We start from the raw sequence: 27,112 nt of genomic DNA on the forward strand, positions 1-27,112 counted from the left end.
GACGCCCTGCCGCCTTCGGTGGATACCTATACACGCTTCCCCATTGGTCCCAAGCACCCGCGTGAAGACCACGCGATCAGGTAGCGAAATCAGCGTTTCGGTCTGTAGGGTCGACTTGTGCCCGGGGAAGGCGCAGGTTGCTTCATTTACCTCGGCATTGCCATTTCTAACAACCAGTCGAACTGCGAGGGAGGGAGACGACTGGTAGCTGACGCACCACCGCCACCTGTCTTCTTGTCTTCATCTCTCTCACAGATATTTCCTGGACCCTAATTTTCCACTTTTTGCCTTCAGGTGACTGGACGAAGCTGTTAAAAACAATTTGAATTACCGCTCACCTTAATCGGAATTCGTCGCCAATCCGTCGCAATGGCGTCTGATTCCGATCATTCCACCTCCTTAGATGATTCCACTGACCAAAACCCTAACCCTAATTTTAACACACGAGAAACAACCGAAGAACGATTGCAGATGCTGACATTGGACCAATCCAACGGCGTTGCCGTCGTCGAGGAGTCGTCCAATCAACAAGGTTTGGGTGAGGCGGAGAATGGATCAGCAGCCGCAGAGCATGATGGAAGACCGGAGCCTCAAATCGAGGAACCGCTCGAGAGCGGTCCCCCGATGAATTCAGCAGCGTCTGAAGCTGGTGAAGTGGTTCGAGGGCTTTCTTCTGCTGGCGTTGCATTCAGAGACAACTCGGAGCTTGAAGCCGATCAGCCATTGAGCCCTAGTAGTAGCGGATACGCTGGAGAAAGGGGTAGCAGCACAACTACTAGTGCATCTGGAATCGAGGAGTTTGATGGCGACGAAATCGATGAAATTTTTGAGGCAGTGGCTCCGCAGAATGGCTCTGGTGATGCTTCTTCGGATTTAGTCCAGTGGATTCCTGGAAAACGGCATGTCGATGAGGTGAGTGATGCGCCCTTTTTCCCCTTAATTATGTGGAATATGACTTCTGTAAAATTTGGCAATAGACGTCAGCAATTGAAGTATATGGCGGCTGGTTGAGCTATTTCATTCTTCCCGCTAAAAGAACTATTCAATTTAAAAAAAAAAAAAAAAAAATGTAATTTAATCAAACAGCCGGAGATCTCTGGTGCCTAACTCTTCGCCCTACTCCACAGGCATTTCAATTGCTTAGTTGTGCACCAGTAGAACGGTTTTCAATTGCTTAGTTGTGCACCAGTAGAACGGTTTTGTCACATAATGTGTACCCAATGCTTGCCAGCAATGGTTTATGGCTGAGGTCTGAGTGCCCAGCTAGTCGAGCTGTTGCCAAGGCATAGTAATGGTAATAGATCCAGAGGACTCCCAGATTGTTTTATCAGGTGGATTTGAAGTTTTTTAAAGGTTTTAGGGCCCGAAGAATCATTAATTACAGCCAGCGAGGACTTTTCTCCTTGCTGTTTGCTGTTCAGTATAAATTAAGCCTTTAGCAGTGATGCTTTTCCAGTTTAAGAAAGATTTTTATATGCTTAGGGAGGTATGATTTTTCCCTTGTGCTGTATATTTTTTTGGTTGGAGGTATCTAAGCTTTTAGCATCGGAAATAGCTTATGTGGAGTTGGTTTGATCATGTAAAAAGTTGAGAGAACTCTATAGATGGTTTTCTATACTTGTATTTTTGGTTCATTCAAAACTTAGACATCCATTAAGTTGGGATAAGGCATTGTTGTTGCAAAACTTAGACATCCATCTTGACCAACCTGGACTATGACTTTGATGTCAATCTTGATTACCCTGGACTGTGATGAAAGTAAATCTCTCTCTCTTTCTCTCCCCTTTGAGGTCCTTAGACCATCTAACCATCAAATGGTTTTGAATTATCCAAACTTGGGAATCAGTTGTAGTTGTATTCTTGTTCCTCCATCTAAGTGAATTTTTTCCTCTATCTAAGTGATTTTTTTCTCCCTTCCGAGATTTATTACAGGGGTTCCTTCATCACTGTTTTGGAGGCTTGGAAGGTTTAAACCTGTCCACGTAATGTGAGTTTGTCCACTTGAAAACTTATTCAGTCATCTTTCTAAGGGGACCAAGATCTTGCAATTCAGAACTATATTCTGAAAGTCATGATTAGTTTATCTATAAGGCAATTCAGAACTATATTCTGAAAGTCATGATTAGTTTATCTATAAGGCCTCAGTTTGTGGTGGGGTTTTTATTTTAGAAAGTATAATTTGATTCGGAATTTATTTTATTATGTTTTTCCCATTTTAAGTTGGGGAAAATGTTGTTGTAACCAAAGTGGGGGTGAAAAAGAAGTTGTAGCCTTACTTTTTGCCTTTTTTGTATCATATTTTTCTTTTTCAACGAGGGTAATCATGTCATTTCACATGGACAATGAAACTTTTGAAAATAACATAATGACAAGTCACGTTCAAATTATTTCTAACATCCTTTTTTCCCCTGAATTAAATAACTTTTGAGAATAAGACAAGGGACATACAACTTCTCACTTCACAACCTTGGTGACAACAAGATGCACCTTTTAAGCTTCTGGTTGTATCGGTTGTGTGTGAAAGAGGTTTAAGCACTGATGACAATGCTAAAATTGTAATTGGAGTCGTAGAGTGGTTTTTTTATACCTATAAGAAGTAGAAATTTGACAGAGTAATTCATAGTTGGAGTATGAAATGAAGAGACAGTATAAACCTCTATTTCGATTTTTTTTTTTTTTTTTTTGTTACAGAACAAAGAATTTATAGTACGCTCTGCATATCTTCTTTTTGACAGCTTTTATTTCTGGATCTGTGGAGATTGTTAATTGTGGTTTTTGCTGCCAGAAATTGTGTAATATATGATATACCCATTTTGGGTCCCAAAACATGTTTCTTGACCCGAATTTTAGTTTTTTGTGGTTCTCTGTAATTCACAAGGCAGGAGCATCTTTTTACTGTGATATTGCCAATTTACTATATTTAGTAGTTTTTACCATTTTGGTAATTATGAATATTATTATTATTTTTTGGTAATATGTGATTACTAACTCCAGTTTTATTGTTATAAAAATGAGTAATTTTTTTTTTTTATTTCAGTTTTGTTTCTGTATATTTTTTTTTTTTGTCCTATTTCTTCCTCAAGTAGGACTGGGAATCTAATGATAAGTCTTTATAAAGTCATTGTCCGAGAAGTTGTTCTTTTAGGGACCTTTTTAGTTTGACTAGAATTTGAAGAAGGCAACCTTGGATAATAAATACGCATGTAATTTTGAAGTTATCAGGAAAAAAAGCAAAAAAGAAGAAAGGAATCATCATGTTACTTGGGATTCTATTCAGCTTCATGGGATTTTTTTATGGTTAAGTGAGTGTTTCTCTTTGAATGGTAGTTGATATCTGTCATTTTGAATTTAGATATTTTAATCAAGAAGTCTGTTCCATTGAATTGCCACTCCTGTATCACTGCCATGGTTGATTCACCTCTCCTCAGGTTTGAGCTACCTCATCAATGTTTTCATTTATAAATGAAGTGCAGGATGATGCTTCAATTTCTTGGAGAAAAAGGAAGAAACATTTTTTTGTGCTAAGTCACTCTGGCAAGCCAATATACTCCAGGTCTGTCTTAGCTGCTGAAAATGTCAGAACATTTTAATACCTGCACTGGTGTAAGTCTTTGTGATTCATTGTCTTGATTTTTTAATAAATTTTCTATGAAAATCATCCAAGGTATGGAGATGAATACAAGCTAGCAGGATTTTCGGCAACCTTGCAAGCTATCATTTCCTTTGTGGAGAATGGGTACGTGTCCATAGTATAGTTTTCTTAGGTAGATTCTTCATGTTGACAATACATTTAAAGAGAAATTTTGATTGTTCTCTTTGTTAATTTAATTTTAGGGGAGATCATGTCAAATTTGTAAGGGCAGGGAAACACCAGGTATATTTGTTTATCTTTTCATTAAATGTGCATCTTCATGTAATTTTTTTTTTTCTTTCGCCTAAGCCAGATTTTTTGCTTAGTCTTTTTCACTGGGTAGACTAACTACTTGTTCTTGTGGTCTCGGATGGGACAATTTTTGGTTGGACTGGCTAAAATCCTGCGGATTAGTGGTGGAGGAAGATTTTTTGTAGCTGGGGGGCTTGGGCAGAACCAAGGCATGTCAGGAGCCAGCAGAGAACATTTGAGGCTTCAAAATATAGACCAGGCACTGCCCAGCTTAGCTTGCTGATACCATGAGCTGGTGGGACAATTTTTGGGCTAGATTGGTTACAGTCTTGCCGATAAATAAAGGAGGGAGGTATTTCGATGGTGGCTGTCTGGTTGAATAGATAGCATAGTGGCCTTGGAGGTTATCTCTACTTATTGGACAAAAGCACAATCAATTGTCTCTATATACATCCTATTCCAGTTGCCTTCTCTATGGCACATGACTGAACAAAGCAGGGTGCCATTAGATCTCATCCTTGTAGTGGGCCATCTATTTACTGTATTATCAGTTTTGATATTACTGTTTGTTCACTAGCTTCATGATTGGGGTTGGGGATCCTCAGTAAAATTCCTGGGCACCTCCTCTTCCCCGCAAAAAAAAAAAGAAGAATGATTGATCCAATTTGATATAATCTGATAACAGGTTTCAGATGCCAACCACAGGATAATATCACAGGACACAGTTAAGGGACCAGATTTAGGGAAAATTCAGTACTACCAAATCAAGGATTCTGATCACTATGAACTTCTGGTCGTGTAACCCTCCAAGTTCAAGAAGAATCCAACAGTTATATGGACTTAGGGTTCAACAACAGAAATTGAAACTTGGATCCTATTTTTTTAGGATTCCTCATAACTGTTGATCAGCCTCAAATTCTGGTTGTAGGTCAGTTTTAGAGTGAAAAATAGCCCTTAAAAGTTTGATACTTATCCAATGGTCAGAGATTTAAAGTTACATAGTAATCATTCTGAAAATTGGACTCTTGAAACTGATGGGGATAACTTAGTAAAACCAAACCACTTAGAGAGTCACCCTATAGGTAGTAAAACAGGAGAAAAATCAGGAATGAAAACTGAAACCGAATAGCATATGTGATGTAGATAAATCACTTAATAGGCTTACTTTATTGCAAATAAGCCTTGGGTTGGGTTATGTATGTGTTGGGCCTTTGATCCCATGTGTTTTCTTTGTAATGGGCCTCAAATATGGGCAGAAAGTAGGAAAATGGGATTTAAGTCATTAGCTTAGTTAGAGTCCTATTTTGAGTCTATCTCCTTTGTTATTTAAGTTTTTAGTCAGTTTAGGTTTCCCTATTAGTGAAAGACTAGTTAGTGACCTACTCTATGTTGGAGTTCTAGGATTCTAACTCCTATTATGTAATGTCTAGTCCTACTTGGAGTCTAACTCCTAGTTAGGTTATGACTGCTAGTCCGTCATTTTTATATAGAGGAGGTAATGTACTCTAATTGGACAGATTTGAAAAATGATGAATTGAGTTAATGTTTGAGAGCCTTCGGGCTGTGAGTGATTGTTCCCCTCCCCCTTTTTTATTTCTCTCCCTCCCTAGTTGGATTTGTGCAATATCTAATTGTGTGATCCCTTCCTTCCCTGCTATTCTGATTTCCTCTCTCTTCCCTAAGGCTACTCCATCAATATGTTAGGCATGGAAACTCTGATCTGGAATTTATGAACTGTAGAAAACCAAAGATCTGTAACCAGTAACTTGAGAGAAGAGAGATAAGGAAGAAGAAGAGAGACGGAAAGGGAGAGGAGCAGCCGATATATAGTCTAGCAGTCTCCCTCCATCATATATTTATAATAATAGATCCAAGTACAATCATAGGTGGAATAGGAAATACAATTCTAGTCTAACTCTATTTTAGGAAATAGAGATCTAATCTAACTAGGAAGGTAAACAACCTAATCTAACCTGGAAAGTTAATAAGATAGCCATGTCCCCCTATCGTTGACACATATTCCAACACTCCTCCTCAAGCCAAGGTATACATATATCAAAATAAAGCTCCAGCTTGGACCATCGAGAATTGAAAAACAAAAGTAACATCAGTCTTGAATATTAGTTGTAGATTCCAATGAGAATAGTGGAAAACCTCAATAAACCACCATAAAAACTAGCAATCATATCAACTGAAGCACACCAACATCAATAGATAAAAAAATTTGTGCAAACCATCAGCAACGAACAAAATGGACAGTAGATAATCATCAACTTATGTAGTACTTGATCTTCCAAGAGGAGGATACTTGATCTTAAATGTCTAAGGAAGACTCAATCTTTAAAAGGAATAACAAAAAATCGCAGAAATGGTAGAATATCGTCAACCGCAATCCAAAATACCATAGTAGTAGATAGGTAACAATGATAGATGCTCTCCTATAATTGCGGAACTTGATCTCCATCGTATGCAGGATTTAATTTTTTCCAGCAATAGTAACCAAACACAGGTTACCCAATTTTTTTTTTTTTCCTCCTTCTTATTCATGGCTTTGATACCATGTAGAAAACCAAAGATCTGTAATTAGCAACTTGAGAGAAGAGAGATGGCTAGGGAGAGGAGCAGCCGTTATGTAGTCTAGCAGTCTCCCTCCTTCGTATATTTATAATAAATAGATCCAAGTACAATCATGGGTAGAATAGGAAATACAATCCTAGTCTAACTCTAATTTTAGGAAACTAGAGATCTAATCTAACTAGGAAGGTAAACAACCTAATCTAACTTGGAAATATAATAAGATAACCATGTCATGATGGGGACACTTCCCCTATCGTGGACACATATTCCAACATGAACATATAAGAAATAATAGAAATAAGATGATGCTGCTAGCCTGCTAGGAATAAAATAAGAAAAAGAAGGGGATAGGAGCTAGAATCAACAGTAGGTCTGCGGGAAGGGCATTGCCACCAATCCCAACCTGTTGATTCTCCACAACAGTGCTGGATCTACATCACCACTGATCCAAAACTAGGCTGAAGCAATCGATTCGATACTCAACGTGTGTGGCTCTTGGCCATCACAATGTCTTTAATAGGGTAAGAACATTAAAATAGAAGCTGCCTAGACTCTTCCCTGCATGGACAGGGTTTAATGTAAAAGAAAACTCAAAAGACAAAAGAGACTACTTGCATAAGATAAGGAGCGTTTCCTAAAGTAAGGACTTAAAATAGATACTTTCTGATTCTATGGATTTTAGAAAGTGAGTCCATGCTGTTTACAATAAGTAACTTAGAAACAAAATACTAAAGAGAGTCAACATCTGAATCAGATCCTAAAATATAGCAACCAAATGATTCTCAGATCCGCAAACCATAATCTCCACCGGACTGGGCCCAACAAAATGATGGATTAGAAGTGGCCCGCGTGTAATTACTCAACTACTGAACTGGTTCAGTTTTAAGAACTGCAAGCCACAAAGGGCTGTTTCACCTCCTGCCATAGGCACTGCACTTCTTCCCTCTTGCTGAGAACTGCATCAGTAATGTTTACTGTTCTTTATCTGAGAGTGTATGTTAATTTTTTATGTATTTGCTTTTGATGTTCGTGTTTGGAGCTGGGGATCCCCAGTAAAATGCTTTCGCTCCCCCCCCCCAAAAAAAAAGGAGAAAAAAATATAGGAGGAAAATGTAGTTCTTTGATGTGTATGTTGCTAATTTATGCTGTCTTTGATGTGTATTGGTCCTATTGGAAGATGCAATGGCTAGCACCTGGAAAGAAAGGAGAAAAAAATATAGAAGGAAAATGTAGTTCCCTAGAGTATGGATCATCATTATTTTTGGTTCACTAGAAATTGCTTTGTGTTCAGGTGGTTTTTCTTGTCAGGGGACCAGTTTACTTAGTCTGCATAAGCTGTACTGAAGAACCATATGAAGCATTAAAGGGGCAATTGGATCTTATTTATGGTCAGGTAGCGTTGCTATCCTCTCAAGATTCCTTAATTGGATATTTAACTATGAATAAATTGCTAAACTGTTTTCTTCTTTACTTCTAATATGAATGAAGGGTTCTTATGCGCCCATTGTAGGAACCCGCTCACTATGTTTGTCACATGACAAGATAATTTTGCATTCTGATTTGTTGGATGGATGTAAACTCCGTGGATAGGTTATGTGAAATTTGATGGTCCATCTCAACCAAATGACCGGTTTTTCCCTTATTTTTTTTTAATGATTCCCATGTTTGAACAGTCCATCCAAAATCTAACATATGACTGCGGGATGATATGGGAAAAATGTGCACACTAAATTTTGGGTATTTACTAGGAAGGTCTTGTCATCATCTTCAATGGAAATGTGGGAAAGGATTCCTACAGACAGGACATCTCTAGGAACCCTGCCCCCTTGTTATATTTTTGGTTAATTTTATCTATAAATATTCTATCACATTGCAATAATGTTTTCTTTTTGCCGGGCCCTTTTCCATTTTTACTCTCTAAACTGGTGTTATGATTGTATGGATGCAGATGATACTTATTTTGACGAAGTCAGTAAACAGATGCTTTGAGAAGAACCCAAAATTCGATATGACACCGTTGCTTGGGGGGACAGAGGCTGTTTTCTCATCACTTATTCATTCCTTCAGCTGGTCATTTCCTCATTTCCTTCCCTGCCTACATTTGAATATAAATCCCCAAATTTACTTATTCATCTACTTTTATCTCAATATTAAGACCTCTGTTACTTTCTGGCATTGGACCTGGTCTTCCTTCTCTGTCATTCTACTCAGAAAATTAGGAAGTAACAATTGATGGAGTTAGAGAGATAAAGTTTCCTGGATTTTCATCATAGTAATGTATGAATGTGTTTGTAAAGTTGCCGTAAAAGTGAAGATAACCAGTTGAGTGTCCCCATGCTCTGGTAAGTGAAAATCTATTCTAAGAAGGGATGTTGGGTTTGCTTATGTGAATTGAAGCTGTGGAAGAGAAAGTTGTTTCTGAAGAAAACGCTTCAATTAGCGATAGAATCTGGCAAATCAAATTGCAGTGAATATTTATGTGACAAAAAAAAAAAAGGTTGAGTTGAAATAGAGTTTCTGTGACACAAAAACAATAGAAAAAGCTGCTGGACTGGGTAGAGGAGGGAGAAGATTACTAATTTGATATTATTTCTGATGCTTAGCTCTTTCAATACACACGAAGTCCTTGCAGACCCTGGATCCCTTACAGGAGTCGTATACTCGCATGATTTTCCTACTGTCAATTTGACCACATGACAATTTTTTTCTGACTTTGATGAAACATAGCATATGTGTTTGTTAGTGGTTTTTAAGAATCAAAGAAACAGTACAAATTTTTAACTGTTATGGCTACTGACCATGTGTGCCACAATGTTTTGGGTGAAACTCGTGAACTTGAAATTCACTTAATTTTTCTTTTGCGCTAGTTGGAACTTGATGAATTTCATCAAATACCTATCTTCCTATGTCATCTGCTGAGTATTTCTTCACTACTAGGTGATTCATCTAATGTCCATCTTCCTATATCTTCTAGATAGTAATTATTGGCTACTAGCTTAGTAGCACATGTGCAAGCATGTGGGAGCTTTTCATCGATTATTCTACTAGTTCAATTACTGCTTTGTTTTGAGCGATTCATATAATTACTTACAGTGGTTTATATAAAGTATGGATGATCTAAGATGGGCTGAATTGATTTGAATGTCCCATGTGAATGTTCCATGTGGATGACCATATTAAGCCAATGCCGAGACAGGTAAGCTTACATAAAGTGCTTAACCGAAAATAGCTCTTTTTTGAACTCATTAGTGGACAACGTAGACCATTTTCATCAGTCGCCTCCAAGTTTCATAGACATTTCTTGGCATATTCAGGATTATACAATCATAGGATGAACAGTTGGATGGCGTGGATTTGAAAATTATCCATATTCTCAAGCACTGAAGCATCCTTTTTTGTCATCGGCCAAATTTGACAGATTTGGTTGTCTAAGTGGTTTCTTTAGTAAGTAGAAAATTCTTCCGTATATTTCCTTAGAAAAGAGGGGGGGGGGAGGTTATGACATTTGATATGGGAATATACATTAGCATGTCACGCTCCATTCCTCCTGGGTATAAAGGATGGTTCAGTGTTTTTACTGTCTATTTTTTGTTTAAAGTCAATATATCTATTTCGTTTTTTTAATTATTGTAAGGTTCATTGTTTCTTGTGTTCTACTATGTTGGTATAAGTACCATCATCATCATCGATACTTTTTTTTTGATAAAGCGGCATCATCATCATCACCACCACCACTACTATAAACATAATCATAGTCTTATCAAACCTAAGTGGTGTGGACATGCTAAATAAGGAATCTAGGATGAGTTTTCAGCTGGTAGATTTAGAATTAAAGTTGTTAGGGGCGACATCTCCCTTTGTTGATGATAATCCATGATAGTTGGGCTCAGGCTCAGGCTCAGGCTCAGGCTCAGCAGCATGACTTGATGCTGCCTGGACCTGCAAAATAGGGAATCTTTCGATGAGTGGATGAGCTAGTAAATCTAGCATGGGAGTTGTTCGGGGAGACATTTCTTTTCTAGTGTCCAGTTAGATGGGGCAGAGTTGATGCTATGGTCTTCCTGCGCTGTTACCAATTCTTGCAGGTCTTTCCTACACGACCATACCTTCTGGTACCCAAAAAAAGAAAAGAAAAGAGAAGATTTTGGAAGATCCTGTTAACTATTCACATGTTTGATTTCTTTCACGCTCAAGTTTATTCCTAGGTTGACGAGGTCAATTTGTTATGCTTCTCTAGTTTGTTCAATTCATTAATTTTGTTGTAAATGATATTCGGTCTTCCATTCTGTGAATTGTTTGTTAGTGAATTGAAAATCAGCTATTGATTTGTATCTCATAGGTTGATGTGGAATTTCGCAACTGTGATTTATTGAATCCATGTTTCAGGTGGCTTTAAAAATGTATGGTATACTTATTTTCCTCTATTTGATTTTAGGAACCCTGCTACTTTTCTTCATGCTTATACTTGCCTCCCTCTTGCATACCCAACAAGGCAAGCAGCTGGTGCTATACTGCAAGATGTTGCAGAATCTGGGGTCCTTTTTGCAATATTGATGTGTAAGCACAAGGTTTGTCTTTATACTTACAATGCTAGAGACAGTCATTTGCAACCCCTAAGAGCTGGCATTTCATGGTTTTACCTGGTCTTGGGAATCCAAATTCCGAAGTTTAACTATGTTGGACTCTACAGTTTGTCAGTTTGAAGTGAGAGAATTGACCATTACAGTAGTGAACATGCTTTTTTCGGATTCAGTTGTAATAACATTTAAAAAAATTTGAAGCCAAGTGCTACTCTATATACAGTTAGAATATCCATGTTGCATACATAGAGAGTAAAATTATAGATGTTCCTGAAATAGCTTCAATTTCTTGTGTATTTTTAAGTAGAATACATCGTGCATTACCCAATTCACCCACCCTCTTGGGTTGCCTACACAGTCCTACAGAAGGGTTTTGGAGGCAACCTATAGCTTTCCCCTTAATTTGTGGTGGTAATGGAAGAAATATATTGGGCTTGGGCTTGTAAAAAAATTGTTGGGATAATAGGAGTTGTTTTATTTCCAGCTTGGTTTCCTTGCTTTATGAATGATGTTTTTTTTTATGTTTTCTTTGTCACAACTGAATACATCGTGTATAGTTTGAAGGTTGATGAGTTTTTTTTTTTTTTGGGTGGCAGTGGGGGGTGGGTTAGGGATATGGTTTCACTTGCAAGTACATCTTATGAGAAATGAATATTCAATCCTTTTGTTATTGATAAAATGAAATAGTAAGGGAGGATACTGGGAATGTGACCATCACAAGCATCATAGATAGTCCAATAAGGATGATTGTTCTGTTTGACATAAATTCTTGTATGTTCACTACCTATCAGTTGAAGAAATTGGTTTTTAAGGTCTTCACCTTCTCTCAACAAAAGAAAATAGTTTTAAAAGGTCTGCCTCCTGATTGTGTGGTTTTTTTCACTGGCTGCTGCATCTTTCTTGTTGGCATGACTCCATATACCTTATGTGATTCGTCTGCTCTTTCAGGAACCTTGCTTGTTACTTTTCAACTGTTCTAGTATTTTTTTTCTTTGCCAGTTGCAAAATGCTTTTAATTTCAAACATTTACTAACTACTTAGTGGATTACAGGCTAGATATTGAAACACTTAAATATTTGTGTGGTAACTTGACCAATCATCCCATAGTCTATCTACTTTTAGCCACCAAAACCTCCAGACTGCAACCTTATCAACTCCTCTGATTTTGTTAAATATCATTAGTTTGAGCATTTGAAACTCGAATCTTATCATGTCATGCAACTTTTTGGTTTTTGTAGTGTGATTTAGAGTGTCACATGACCTCAAGATCTTTATTGCAGGTTGTTAGTCTTGTTGGTGCACAAAAAGCTTCCCTTCATCCTGATGATATGCTGCTACTTTCCAATTTTATCTCGTCTTCTGAATCCTTCAGGTAAGTAGAAGCTCACTAGGATTGCTCATTTTTCACCTTGTATTGATCAGATTGTCTTTAAAGTTCTACAGTGAACATTGTGTGGAATACATAAAATGTAACCAAATTATATAATAAGGCTCATTCATAGAGACCATCTGTGTAGCTTGGGTTGAAGTTAGACTGATATCAAATCTCTAGAGGGGTGATTGTGGGAAGAAGTTGAAAATTTAGTAACTGGAAGAAACTAGAAAAGCTTATTCTTCCCCTCCCAAGAAGAAAAAAAAATGGAAGGTAGATTCTATGGAGGCTAGATATCTATATTTATAATTCGTGTTGATTTTTTCTCTCTTTTTTTGGGAATGCAGAATTGAAACTGCATCTGCCTCTATTTCCCAGCTTAAACTTTGGTGTTGCCAGAATGTAGATATGCTTTGGTAGTCCTCCGCAATTATTAAGTTCTCTGTTTTGCTGGATGTTTGCCATTGGTTTAGTTGTTCACTGTTACCTTTGTTTTCTTGTGGGAATTGGCTTACAAGTCTATGTCACTAATTTGTTATTTGTTTGTTTGCTATTTCTTGTTTCTTATGCCATTGCATTTTGACGATGTTTACTTGTTATTGTGGTATGTCTGTGCACTTTTGTCATTTCATCGTGCTAAGAAACAGCAATGCTGATAAGATTGGAGGTGGGACATGCAATAGATTGACTTCTCAGTATTGGTGCCCAGTCACTTCGGACCGATATAGAACCATGCCATGCCACTGTGTCAGATCCAACTGAAAGGTTGCATTTGTAGTGTGGCATCTATCCTTCCATTTTTGGTTGGAGGGCAATCAGGTTAGGAAAAGATTTTTAATATTGAATGTTATATTTTCATGAATTGCGAGATTTTCAGGCATGAGTGATGCCATGGCTGGCAGCATTCCTCATCTCTCAACTCTTGATGTGGGGCGGGAGAGATTTTTTTTGTGGGGTCCATTTTGGAGCTGTTACAATCCAGAACACTAAAAACAAGCACCTACACAAAATTGAGAAAGAAAGAGAGAGAAGAGAAAAGAATACTGCCCACAGTTTGAGTTGTGAACAGAACACTCAAACCGTGGGTGGGGGGATCTATTTATTATCATAGGTGTCATGGCGCCAAGGTGAACCAAGGCGTTGGAGGTAGGGGTGAAAATTTGGCCCTGACAACCCAAACCCGCCTTGAGCCCGAACAGGGCTTGGGCCAAGTTTTTTGACCTTGGGTCAGGGTTGGGTGGGGCTTGGGTTGAGGCCATAGCCCGGCCCAACCCGGCCCGAAATTTAATCCTGAATTTTTATATTAGAATTTAGGGTTCCTATTGGTATTTCATTTTTCTATAATTTTTTAATGTATAGGATATGAATGGAAAAAATAAGTCAATCAAGGTTAATCCAACCATTGCAGAAGCCAGGGCCAACCCAACCTAGCCCAGCCCGATTCAACCTGGCCTTGATAGGGTCAATTAGGGCCGGGTTGGGGTGGTATGAACCCGGCAGGGTTGGGCCTGAACATAAACCCGACAGAGTTGGGCTGGGCCTAGGTTGAATTTTGAGGACCTAGGGTTGGGTTAGGGTTTTAAGAAACCCAGCCCAACCCTGCCCTGTTTCACCCCTTAGCTGCCTAAGCGATTAGGCGACAAGTTGCCCGCCTTAAGGCGAACAAGGCACCTAAGGTGACTAAGAGTTATTTTTTGTATTCCCTCTTTTCTAACATTATTGGGTATGCTACAATATACCTTGTATCATAAAAAATCAACATGAAGCCCCATCAAGTCATCAAAAATCAATGTTAAGCCACAACAAATCATCAAAAATCAACATTTAGAGAAATGCTTTTGTTTAACACTAAATTTGACTGCTCAAATGATTTTATTTTACGTGAGATTTTTGTATTAGGTATAGCATAAAACCAACTTTCCAATAAGTTTAAGATTACTTAAATCTGAGTTGTAATGACAAAGTTATGTCCCAGTCAAACTTATTTTAAAGTGTGTGAATGCCGTTAAAATCTCCTGAATGAAAATAATTTTATGGACATCAAAACAAAATATTATTTATCGGACTTTTGGTTTTTAGCAATGTTTTACCATGATAAGATTTATAAAATTTTCAGAATTGAGAAAAGCCCCAGTATTTTAAAGTTGAAAATTGCCCCTACAATCAAAATTCCAATTTTTGTTCTTAGACTGGGGGGGTTGAGTTTTTATCTTTTTGGAAGTTGATTTTTAAACTATTTTTATTGGATTCAAATATGGGGTATTTTCTTATTTATGAATAGTATCTTAAATAAATGAATACTTAAATGATATTTGACATAATTAAGTGCCAAATCATAAGGCAACATGTAGTGCAAGGGTGGGAATTACTTGGATGCCAAGACGATGCCTTGACAACTATGTTTATTATAAAAACAAATTTCAACTTGAGTCCATAATTATGGAACTCACCCAACTAAAATAGCCAATTGTAGAACATCCTTCAAGGATCCGTCGCGCATGGTTAACCCCATAAACCAACACTAATATTTCTGAATACTCCTCTCAAGCTAGAGCATAGATATCACACATGTCTAGCTTGGAACACCATTAGGGAAACACATTTCGAATCAAGGCTCTGGTAAACAAGTCTCCAGGTTGATTATGAAGCAAAGTGGAAATCAACTTTTTCATCATTGCATCCTGAAAAAAGTAGCAGTCCACTTCAAAGTGTTTAGTCCTCTCATGAAAAACTGGATTATTAGTAATGTAATAGCTGCTAGGTTATCATAGAACATGTCCATTGGTTTGCTGAATTGCTGATTGGAAAACCAAGCTCTTGAACAAATGATCTAAGCCACATCAATTGAGCTGTAGTGTGAGCCATTGCTCTATATTCTGCTTCAGCACTCGAACGGGCCACTATAGTTTGCTTCTTACTCCTCTATGTAACAAAACAACCCCCAACAAAAGTACAATTTCCTATAGTAGACCTTTGATCACCATCAGCACCAGCTCTTTCAACATTAGAACAAACAACAATATTGGTGTGACCAGTACGGAGATAAATAAGGCCTTTTCTTGGAGCACTCTCAAGGTATCTTAGTAGATGACACGTTGCTTCCCAATGAACTTGCTTAGGTGTCTCCATAAACTGACTAATCACATCAACAACAAAGGATATATCAGGTCGGGTAACACAGATATATTTGTCGACTAACCTCTAATATTGATGTTTATTTGCAAATTCCTTGTCATTAGATGCTCCAAGTTTGATATGAGGGTCTAGAGGTGTATCTATAGGCTTACCACCACCTAACATTCTTGTCTAATTCAGAAGATCTAGAATATATTTCCATTGAGACAAACTAATCCTTTTCTTACTTTGAATGACCTCAATGCTTAAGGAAAAACCTGAGAACGTGCAAATCTTTCATCTGAAAATGCTGCTGTAAGTAAGACTTAAAATGCAATTCCAGACAAGTCATTACCAGAAACAATGATATGATCAACATAAAAAACCAGCATAATAACTTTGGAATATTGATGCCGAACGAAAACTGACTGATTTTTCAAACCATGCAACTAGGGACCATATGTTGTAATTTGGAGGAAAAGATGTCAGGTCGGTAGTGCCAATGTAGAGGAGAAGCACTAGTAGAGGTAACAAATGCCACTGTAGAGGAGGAAGCAACGTCAAAGTAGTATATACCATCCCTCTCATGCCCTCCACTAATTGTTGTCTTTGTCTTGAGATCCTGAAAAACACAAAGGGAAGGGTAAAAGGTGATGGAATAGTTGAGCTGCTTTATAAATTGACTAACAGATAAAAGATTGACGGGTAATTTAGGAACATGAACCACAATAGATAACGAAAGAGATGAAGACAGTAGAATGGCACCATGACCAGTAACATTAATAAAGGATCTATATGCAAGAATAACTAGTGATGGACAATTAGACAACTGAAATTAAGAGAACAAATTTGGCTTATGGTCATGTGTGAGGATGCATCTGAGTCAATGACCCAAGGAGTGGAGGATGAGGAAGTGACACATGTGGGTATGCCTGAATGTGCCAATGTGGCACTGGATGTGGAAGAGAATGTTTCAAGCTGCTGGACTTGTTTTAGTAGTTGATTGATCATATCATTTGGAGATGAGACACCAACCCTAGATGAAGAAATCTGATTCACTTCAATACTACCATCAGGCACCGTAGTATTATCTAACTGTTGTGCCCATTGAGGCTTACCATTCTTGACCCAATGTTTGTCAATTGTGTGATTATTGTGACCACAATGAGTACACTGTCTGACAATCTGAATAGATGACTGGTTGTCATGGCCTCGACCTCCCCCTGAAACCAGGACCTCTACTAGAAATCCAGACCATGGACACCATTGTCGGCAACGGAAGTAGAGTTATTCTTAGAGAAAGTGGTGGATTCATATTTAAATGAGGGGGACACTATCCGTTGAATCCTACAGTAGGCCTCATTCATAGAGGGAGTTTTTTTGCCAGCTAATATTTTACTCTTGACAGGCTCAAGGTCTGAGTTTAATCTAGACAAAAACTTAGCAACCAGGAATTCAGAATGTTGAGATTTAAGAACTTCAGTATCAGTAAAAAAGAGGCTGGTACAAATTGAGTTCCTCTCATATGCCCTTTAGAGGACTATAGTAGTCGCCAACAGATATGCCATTCTGCTTAAAAGAGAACAACTTTTCCTACGAATCATATACTCTAGACATATTTTATCTTGAGAATAACCTTCTTTGAGATCATCCCAGACACCCTTGGTTGTGGTATAAAACATTACATGGGCAGCCACAAAGTAATGAAGCATTCTCAGTCGCCCACTCCTTAAATTCAGGAAAAGTTGTAGCAGGTGGAGGATTAGTCAAATAATCCATCTTCCTTTTGGTTGTGATATAAACAAACTCATAACTACCCGTGCCCAGAGAAATAGTTTGAGGCACCACTTAATTTGATAGAAGTTACATGGACATTAACATTGTCCACAGGAGGCTCAGATTCTGCCACATTGATGAAAAATAACCAGCCATATAGAAGAATGCAGCAATGAATGTGTTAAACCAAGATCAACTGGAAGATCGCAGGGCAGAACCACAGAGGATAGTAACCCCCAAAAAATAACAAATGGTAGCAAATCAGATGCAGAACAGCAGCGACCATCAACACCAACTAACCAACCAAAACCGCAGACGCAAGAAACAGATTGCGGTTTGAACAGTTTCCAACGACAAGGAAGTAGATGGCCTCGGAATGGCCTGAAATTTTGTATGCATACTTGAAACAATATAGAAGACAGTCCTGCAAGGTTTCACTGCAATCAAACAGGTTCTTGAGAAAACCTACTTGAGCAAGGTTTTGTCTAGAACTAGCAGAAAAACAGATATCTGGTCATCAAGAAAGCCTGATAAAAGTATTCTTATAGACATTATAGCATCATGCGCAGATATCAAGAGTGAAAATACTGACCAGCGAGAAGGATTTGGAGCAGAGAAGGTTATCTGTGGCAGGTAACCAGAGAAATCTCTCCTGCATGTAGAGATAACCATAAAAGATGCCACGGGCCCAAAACAGATGCAGCAGATCTTCAGAAGTTGTTTAACCAGAGAGAAAATCTTCATGGCAGCAGGAAACCCTAGTTTTTCATTATCTCACCAACTAGGATTTTATAGAGAACAAATACAGCGTTGGTTGCTGTGAATCATAGGGGAGAAACCCTAAAAAGGACTCTCAGGATGAAAATAATATCATAGACACTGGATCTTAGTGCTCTGACACCATGTTACAGTATCAAAACACTAAAAACCAACACCTCTACAAAATTGACAAAGAAAGACGAAAGAAAGAGGGAAAAGAGAGAAGGGAAAATAATATTGCTCATGTTTTGAGTCGTGAAAGAACATTCAAACCGTGGGTTGGGGGATCTATTATTACAAAAACAAATTACAACTTGGGTCCACAACTGTAGAACAGACACATATTTAACCCCATAAACCAACACTAATATAACTTAAGAGGAGCTCTCCCAGCAGAAATCATGTAGATTTGAAGAGCGATAGAGTTATGGGGGCAAAAGTTTTATTTGGTATTTTGTTGAAATTAATATATATATATATATAGATATATATATATATATATTTATTATTATTTTTTTTTTTTTGCTAACGACGGGTATCCAGGCCTTCGGCCTAACTAGTCCCATGGGCCTATACTAGCCCCACAACCGCATGGACCGGTTGAATTATACTGGTCATACTGGGGTTGAATTATAATTAGTTTATGCTAATTTTTAAAATATCATGTTTTTTTTTTTTTTTTTTCAGTGCAAGGTATAATTGGTAACTGACAATTTTATATGGAATCAAATTTTAGCCTGATCCTATTATCTTGAGATCTGAATCTCAAGTAATTTTTCCTTTCTTTTAGGGACTGAAGAATCTGAAGTTGGAGTCTAGCTCACTTCTCTTTTGGCTAATTTCTGGGGGTTTGGTACTTCTCATTTAGCATGGTTTTTAGTTTGGTTTGATAGGTTATTGTGCCACTTTCCCAATGAGACCAGACCTTGCCAGTCAGTGCACCTTTGAGGGTTATGACAAATGTACTGACCGGGTATTACACTGGTGGGATTTCTGTTTTTCAGAAATCGGAGTCCAAGTTAAAATGAAAACAAGCAAATAAAATAGGGCTGCATGGCTATCCTTCCTATAGTTTTCCTTTCTTTTTTTTTCCTGGACAAACAATTAATTTTGGGTTCAGGAAAAGCTATTTCCAAGTGGGTTTCAAGATTTTGAAGGTGGATTTCTCGCATAGTTTTTAAAAAAGGAATGAGCACCAAACCAAAAAGGCCCCCCGCTGTGTTTGATTCTTTAGCTAGCACCGAATCCGCCAGTGATACCACCACCCATTTAACTGGACAGATGGGGAATTATCAGTTTCTTAGGGTTGCAAGACATTCTCAGAAGATTGTTTTGTGCTTGAATTTTGTTTTGCACCTCAAGCAGATGCATTCAGATAACGAGATTCCAGTCTTCAGTGGAAGCTCTATCATCATCCATGGTGGATGTGTTTTTTTTTTTTAGGGGGGAGGGGAGATCTTATAGTGTTAACCAAACAGTCCTTTTGTTCATTTTTTAATTATTCTGGTCTTGGACCTGTAGGATGTCAATATGGTCCTGGAAACATTCCCTGACCTCAAAGATGACAAACATTGTGAATCTTTTTGTTCTTTTCCAGACATAGGTCAATTATAAGCATCTGAGATAATATAGATAATTTTTTTGGTTTCTTATGATTTCTGCTTTGCATTGTACATAAAGAATTTTAGCCAACCCCATTTAGTTGGGATAAGGCTGAGTTGAGTATTGTACATGAAAAATTTCAGAATAATTACAACTGTATCTAATAGAAAGATGAATGAGAAAGTTCACAAAATATCAGGTGAATTTTGCCTTTAATGTGTTAACTTAGCAAAAAAAAAAATTGTGTAGCGGTGTCATTTGAACTCTGAAAATAATATACCGGTGGCCCAATAAGGCCTTGGGTTGATGGTCACTTTCTCAACAGAGGCAACATTCCTTTAAAAAATCTGGTATTCCGTGGTGAAGTCTTTTCATAAATACTGTGGCATCTCTTGATATCGTATACATTTGTTACATTTGGCAAAATTGGTAGTGTCATATATTGGTGATTGGTGAATGAGGTTTAGTTGGTATTTCCTTCTTCCTTGTCTCTGGAGCTTCTTTTGTTTATTTGTTTGTAGTCTTGTATGATGATCTCTCATGCTTTGCAGGACATCCGAATCATTCTCGCCAATCTGCTTGCCAAGATATAATCCTATGGCCTTTCTTTATGCCTATGTCCGTTACCTTGATGTAAGTAAGATTATTGTAATTGTATTATTTGATACATGTTCTGTTGTACACCCTCAGGATCATGGTCAAGTGGTTCTGTTTTTCCCTGAGGATGCTGAAGTGATCATGAAACCTGTGGTCTTTATTTTCTATATTGCGTGTGAAACTATTGTTCGCCTATCATTTCTTTCCCCTCTTTTTCCACCAATTATATAAGTGATAATGTCATTGTGCAGATTATCATAAGAATGAATAATGTCTCTGGCAGGTAGATACGTACTTGGTGTTGCTTACGACTAGTTCTGATGCTTTCTATCATCTTAAAGACTGCAGGTAATTATGTCCCTGTTGTTGTATCAAAAGTAAAGTTTTACCGTTTGGTTCTTCAGATCTTTTGGGTAGAGTCCCACCAGTCCACTCCACTTGAAACTTGTTCTCTCATCTGATGACCATATTTGTCTGTGTTCTATATTCTTATTCTTTGGCTAGTTGAAGGGATAAGTTTGACTTTTGAGCTGACTAGATTCTTGACCATGTGCGGATTCTATTACGAAGTTCAATTAATGTGATGAAAAGAAATACGAGCTTTGGTCCAGTCAACCTTTTCTCTAAAAGTTGTTGACTGATTGGGAAGCTAGTTAATGTAGTTGTTTACTGATTGGGAAGCTAGTTAATGTGCTTTCCTACCGTGGGGCAAATTTTAAACCTTATCCAACTTTCTCTATTACTTGTGTTTATTTTCTTGATCTCTTTGTTGTTGTCTAAAATAAACATAATTTTGTAGGATTCGTATTGAAATTGTCCTTTTGAAGTCAAATGTTCTCAGTGAAGTTCAGAGATCCACGCTAGATGGTGGTCTGCGAGTTGAGGATCTTCCTCTTGATCCTTCTCCTCGCTCGGGATCTTTATCTTCCCATTTGGGGCAGGACAGACTTTTGACTGAAGAAGCATATATTGGAATTGGTGGTCCTGCCGGGCTTTGGCATTTCATTTATCGAAGCATTTACCTGGATCAGTATGTATCTTCCGAGTTCTCACCACCAATTAACAGTTCCAGCCAACAAAAAAGGTGATACGATTGGACCTTATATCAACTTTGTGATGGATTATTGATAGCTTTCTCACTGAAAATATTTTCTGCCATGGTCCCATTGGTTAGTAATGAAATACTCGTGTTGCAGACTCTATAGAGCCTACCAAATGCTTTACACTTCCATGCATGATCAAGGAATTGGCCCCCATAAAACTCAGTTTAGAAGAGATGAAAACTATGGTATGCATTCATTTCTTGATACAAGATTCTCATTTTTAATGATGTATTTCAATATAGCTGATGTTCTTTGTCGGGCAGGCTTTTATTTCGTCAAATTATTGGCATCATAGAATATTATAGTTGGTATAAATCAAACTTTGGGCACAATGGTCCAAAAAGAAGACTATAAAGGATAGGTAAAGCAGATACTACTTTGGCTCAGCCATATTTGAGGATGGTGTTTTGCATCCTAGATTTAAGATGGTTTATCAAATGGAGCAGATCCTTTTGGGGAATCAATCAATTGAATAGAGCCACTTTTGAGCGACTTTTAGGAGACCTATTAAATTCTGTTCTAATTTGCTGATTGAAACTGTCCTGTCTGTTTCATATTCTAAAAAATTGGGAAAGTTCTGGTATTTCCATGATCTCCTATGTTTTATGACATGGAAACTACAAGTTGCATCCTGGATTACGTGTAATACAAAATGGAAGTCATACTTGAGATGTTGGAAGAAGTGCCTAGATGGAATTTCATTACTTGGGGATGATGAGCGGATGTAGGGCCTCTCTTCAAAGTTATTGAATGGACCGTTTGGAAATTGAATTTCAATTGCCCATGATCAATGTCTTTTAGAGACCGGCTATGATGTATGGTACGGAATGTTGGGCGCTCAAGAAGCGTAATATAGATAAGTTGGATGTGACAGAGATGAGGATGTTGAGATAGATATGCGGAAAAGCTCTAGGAGATAGAGTGAGGAATGACCGGGTAAGAGCTAACTTGGGAGTTGCCCCGATTCATGACAAGCTCAGAGAATGTCAATTAAGTTGGTTTGAACATGACGAAAGGACGCCTTTGGATGCTCCAGTATGGAGGAGTGATCATATCCAGATGGATGGAGCTAAAAGGGCTCGGGGCAGGTCGAAAATGATTATGAATGAGTTAGTAAGGAGTTACTTGCAAAAGTTAGGTCTTGACCCTAGTATGGCGTCTAATAGAGCTGCTTGGAAGGCAAAGATCTAAGTCGCTGATCGTTCGTAAGTGGGATGTCCAAGAGGTGTTGCGATGCTTTGTTGCTTCGCTCTCCTTTCTTTCTCTCTCTTTTCTCCTTTATCTACTCTTCTTTCTTTTTCTTTTCCTTTGTTCTAACTTGGATCCATGTAGCCGACCATATTTAGTTGGGATAAGGCTGGGTTTTATTGTTTGTTATTGTGTCTTTCTGTGGGGATTAGAAGCAGATCTCTTATTATTCAATAATATTCATTTGCCTTCGGAAACTTATGCCCTTCAAATTTCAGAAGAGAATATTGGGTGGTCAGTGGACATGAGCATATGATTGGTTCATGGAATTATGGAGAGCAAACATTGGGTTGACTAGACTAAGTTGGAATCTGGGGGTAAATGGGTCCCCAAAATGTCATCCATTTTCATATTTGTTCCTATCTAAATTATCTGCTTCTGCTTAGAGTTGGGAGAGTGTTACAGCAATGTCTAAAATACTGGTACACATGTATGGACATACAAGGGATGCATGCCAATACATTGGAGGTATTTGATTGAATTAGACCCTGCAATCTGAAAAATGGCTAATCTGGACCATGTCCTCTCCATCCATCGGTCGAAATGAACACATCATCTGTCCACGTGGCAGAATAGGTGTCTTATTATATTTGAAAAATTAACCGATCGTATGACAATAATAATCCACATATTATTATTATCTGAATTTCTATCTAGGAATTTAGCCACAGAAACATGGTTGTTATACTTTCATTTTGCATTCACTATTTGGGTAGACAAATAATGCATTCTTATTTTTGGAGGGGGTGGGGGAGTCGAGTGGGGTGGGTGTAGTAGTAACGCCATCATTTTTTGGATTGCACATGCATGGTTTCTTGCTATCATACTACTTCTTATTGAAAAAAAACCCAACCCCTTCTGCTTATTGACTAGTCAAATAGTCTTCACCACGCCACTGAGTTGTCAATGGTTTCCCTTGTGAAGTAAAAAAATGCTTAGATACAACTCAATATTTTTCACAGCCTTGGCTGTTGAGATCTGGAGAAGAGTAGAGGAAGTGGTGCTGGATGGCTGAGTTTCAAGTTTTCTGCTGAGGATAGATCCCCATCTAGGTTTTTGAGGGAGGAACTAGGTTATTGGAAATCAACATGGAGCTGATGATTCTTACCTGATTGCTTCTGTTGGGAAGGATTTCGAATTTCAAAATGGTGTAAGGTCAGGTACCTTTGGAGATATTTATACAGTGATATGATTTTAATCAAATTTCTAAGTGGTGCTGGATGGTCTGAGGTTCAACGTGGTAGAGCTCCTACTAGGTTTGAGGGGTGGATCTTGATTAGTGGAGACCTACATGGAGCTCCGCATCCTCAGTGAATCTTATCATGCTTGGTTATCTATCACGACGACTATTTGGAGCCTTTTTCTTTCTCAAACTGCTGTTCCATTGACCGTTTGTAGTGCTAGTTCTGTGGCATACCATTGAGCCAATATTTGAAACTGATAATTTTCACTATTCCTGTCTAAAGAGTAGAAAGTTGCCCTTTTGCATTTAATAAATAGTCCATACTGAACCTGCTATCCATGTTCACCTGAAAGGTTTACCTTAATAACTCTGATGGAATATGTTGTGTGGCAGTTCTTTTATGCTGGATGACTCAGGATTTTGAACTTTACGCAGCATTTGATCCACTTGCAGACAAGGTTGGATTCTTTCTCCTTTTCAAAATACTCCTTATTATAAATAGGTATTTTATGTGTTATTATTTTATCTGGAATCGAAGAAAAAATATTTCTGTGGACATAGCATGTTCATTTGATCTAAGTAGTCTTCAAGGTGAAACAAGTCATATTCACAGCTTTAAATATTGATAAAAATTACAACGAAAAATATGTTTCATGGGCGTATTAGTGACAAGTGCCATTTACTGGACATCCTTATTTTCATGGGACAAATTGGCCCATATATGGGGGTCTGGGGATGGCAAACTGGGAATGTCCTTGGAATCTCTCTTCCCCTGGGCAACTAGATACATAGCACAGGGGTTTGATCTCGTTCATATATTACTGTTTTTATATCTAGTATTCATCAATGCTACTGCCATCATCCTTTCCCCCTTTTTCTTTTCCACTCTCTGTAAATCAGTTTTCAATCTATCTTTCATCCTGGCCCTCCCACTATGTTGCTAGCTTGCATCGTTTCATGGTTTTACCTGTTTTTGTCCTGCATTGTCATTGGGTTACCCTGGCTAGCAAATGGTGTCCTAATGAGTGCACAATGGCAAGGGCCAAGGGGGGATTCCTTGTTATGGGTTGTCATACATCGATGGGCTTTGTGTGGTATCTTTGTATTGATTATTGATGATTAAGGGGAAGGGTGTGGAGAAAAAAAAAAAAAATTGTCCCTTGCTCATCTATGTAAAAGCTTTCCTGTCTCCCACTTGGATATGTACATATGCCAGCAAAACTTTCCTTGTATGTCTTCCTTCAGATTCAAAGGTACAGGATAACCATTCACTTGGTAGCTTGTTTTCTGGTGCCATCTTGAATATATTCTGATAGTCAGTATTAATGGAGACAAGGACCAAATATCTATTGGGGATACGGTGTCTTTAATTCCATATATGGAAAATTTTCGAAGGCTACATGGTATTGCTGTGAATTCCTTATATAGGGTTTTCGCTATATATTTGTAGCAAGGTCGTCTTTCTCCGTAAGCAATCTGAGAGAGGTGTGAGGATGAGCGTTGTAACCTTTTTTTCATCGATAGCGAAACAGGCTCTCATCTCACCGAGGACGTAGGCAATCTTGTCAAACCTCGTAAATTTTATGTGCATTGTTTGTTCTTGTTTTTTCTATTATTTTCTGCATCATTTTGGGATTGCGTTTCTAGATTGTCGTTATGTAGCAAAGACCTGATCGCAGGTATATGTGGATTTAATTTCAGTTGGAATTCAGTTGGAGAATTGGGAATGACATGCATCTATCTTTGCCTCAACATCCATAGAAATGGATGATTTGATTTAATTGGGGAATCGGGGACTACATTTATCTGTCCTTGCATTAACATCTAAAGAAATGGATGTTCCTCATCTGTGGAATATATGGAAGGAATGTGATCTGCACCTGTTCGGGGGACTGGACAACATTACTTGGGAAACTGGTTCTGGTTTTGTCTTGAATATTTACGTTCATTATTCAACTGTCTCCATCTTGTGGCCAAATTGCTGATTATATATGATTGAAAGTCTTCACTAAATGCCTTGGACATTAATGAAACAACCAATGTTGAAGATTGCAATTGAGTTCAACATTTTATTTCATCCTTTTTCGCTTTTTTCTTTCTCATTGATTTTAGTAATACTTCTTTTCTTACTGAATTGCAGGCTTTGGCTATAAACACTTGCAACCGAGTCTGCCAGTGGGTAAGAGATGTGGAAAATGAAATTTTCCTGCAAGGTGCGAGCCCTTTTTCGTGGTAATTTTTTCATAAATAATATGTATACACAATGTAATTAGTATTATGGTTCTAATAAAATCCTTGATTATATTTTGTAAATTACCGGAAAAAAAAAAATTTGTGAACCTTTGCAATTGGATGAAATTGCCATTGTACTAAGCATCTGAGCACAATAAAGATGCTGGAAATGCCATTTATTTTAAAGAGATTAATAGCTTAACAACATTATACACAAATCTAGGTGCGTGTGATTAAGAAATGAAGCTAATTTGAAGCAGATTCATCAGTATGAACTCAAATATTGATTACTGTTTATGTTATTTGAATTCAACCTCCGTATAAATTTATTGTATATGAGCTCAATCCATCATCATAAGAATGTTTCGTATAATTTGAATTCCCGAATTATTAAGTGATAGCTTTTTGATCTTTTTTTTTAATATAAAGATGATAAGACTATACATAAATTAATACAGGTAGTCGACTATGGTAAAAATTTTCGAGTCGGGATCCTCTCCCCGCATAACATTCCCATCCAAAGGTCGGTCCCACAATGTGGCCGCCTGTCAAATTTCGTACACCAAGTTAATTTTGTACACGATGCCTTTTAAATATGTTTAACCGAAAACAAATGTCTTTTAAATATGGCAAAGGTTAATTTAGATGGTGGATAATAATAAGATTCTCAGTCTGGTTCACCATTATGGAGTCACACGCGTTGTTGGTTTTGGCCAATTGATGGTCGCATAATGGGTATTTGGGTTGTCTTGAGAAACAAATATTTTTGTCCTTTTAATATCGCCAATTTAATGCACTATTTAAAGAAAAAAAATTCAAATTCCCCAAGTGAATGTAATTGTTTTTTGGAATTATTTTTTCACATACAGCTAAATAGTATTGTCACAAGTGTGTTATTTTTTTAAATGTTATAAAGTATATCTTATGTCATGTGGCCAAAATGATGTCTCTTCTAACATTTGGATAAAGTGGACAAGGTCTATTAGTCATATGTCAACTTTTAGAATCTAATTCAATCAAATGAGAATGTTTTCTGTTTTATAGTGTAAATATTGCATCAGCGTGGGGTCAATGAGAGTGCATCTG

General features: G+C 37.7%; 1 protein-coding gene across 3 annotated transcripts; it reads left to right on the forward strand.

Annotated features, from left to right (window-relative positions):
* LOC122087453 (vacuolar fusion protein MON1 homolog) lies at nucleotides 1–26,244 on the forward strand. Of its 3 annotated transcripts, XM_042656601.1 has the most exons (15): nucleotides 9–204; nucleotides 295–912; nucleotides 3,474–3,553; nucleotides 3,665–3,736; nucleotides 3,835–3,874; nucleotides 7,752–7,853; nucleotides 8,409–8,530; nucleotides 10,896–11,028; nucleotides 12,321–12,412; nucleotides 20,215–20,296; nucleotides 20,544–20,608; nucleotides 21,060–21,344; nucleotides 21,457–21,548; nucleotides 24,188–24,252; nucleotides 25,935–26,244. In XM_042656601.1, exons 2-15 carry the CDS (start codon nucleotides 370–372, stop codon nucleotides 26,028–26,030), a joined length of 1,869 nt encoding a protein of 622 aa, XP_042512535.1. In that variant the 5' UTR covers nucleotides 9–204; nucleotides 295–369; the 3' UTR covers nucleotides 26,031–26,244. The 3 variants fall into 3 exon arrangements, with proteins under 3 accessions (XP_042512536.1, XP_042512535.1, XP_042512534.1); XM_042656600.1 differs by having other exon boundaries at nucleotides 9–912; XM_042656602.1 differs by lacking the exons at nucleotides 24,188–24,252; nucleotides 25,935–26,244 and having other exon boundaries at nucleotides 1–912; nucleotides 21,060–21,343; nucleotides 21,455–21,493.
* The last annotated feature ends 868 nt before the right edge of the window (nucleotides 26,245–27,112 follow it).

Source organism: Macadamia integrifolia, chromosome 8 (genome assembly GCF_013358625.1).
Source record: "Macadamia integrifolia cultivar HAES 741 chromosome 8, SCU_Mint_v3, whole genome shotgun sequence".
Taxonomy (NCBI): Eukaryota; Viridiplantae; Streptophyta; class Magnoliopsida; order Proteales; family Proteaceae; genus Macadamia; species Macadamia integrifolia.

What these genes read in the sequence shown, in the direction of transcription:
- LOC122087453 (XM_042656600.1), top strand. Translation starts at nt 370, where the DNA reads ATGGCGTCTGATTCCGATCATTCCACCTCCTTAGATGATTCCACTGAC. An exon ending in CCTATGTCCGTTACCTTGAT is followed by an intron (nt 20,297 to 20,543) that starts GTAAGTAAGATT and finishes TGTCTCTGGCAG; the next exon opens with GTAGATACGTACTTGGTGTT. An exon ending in TATCATCTTAAAGACTGCAG is followed by an intron (nt 20,609 to 21,059) that starts GTAATTATGTCC and finishes ATAATTTTGTAG; the next exon opens with GATTCGTATTGAAATTGTCC.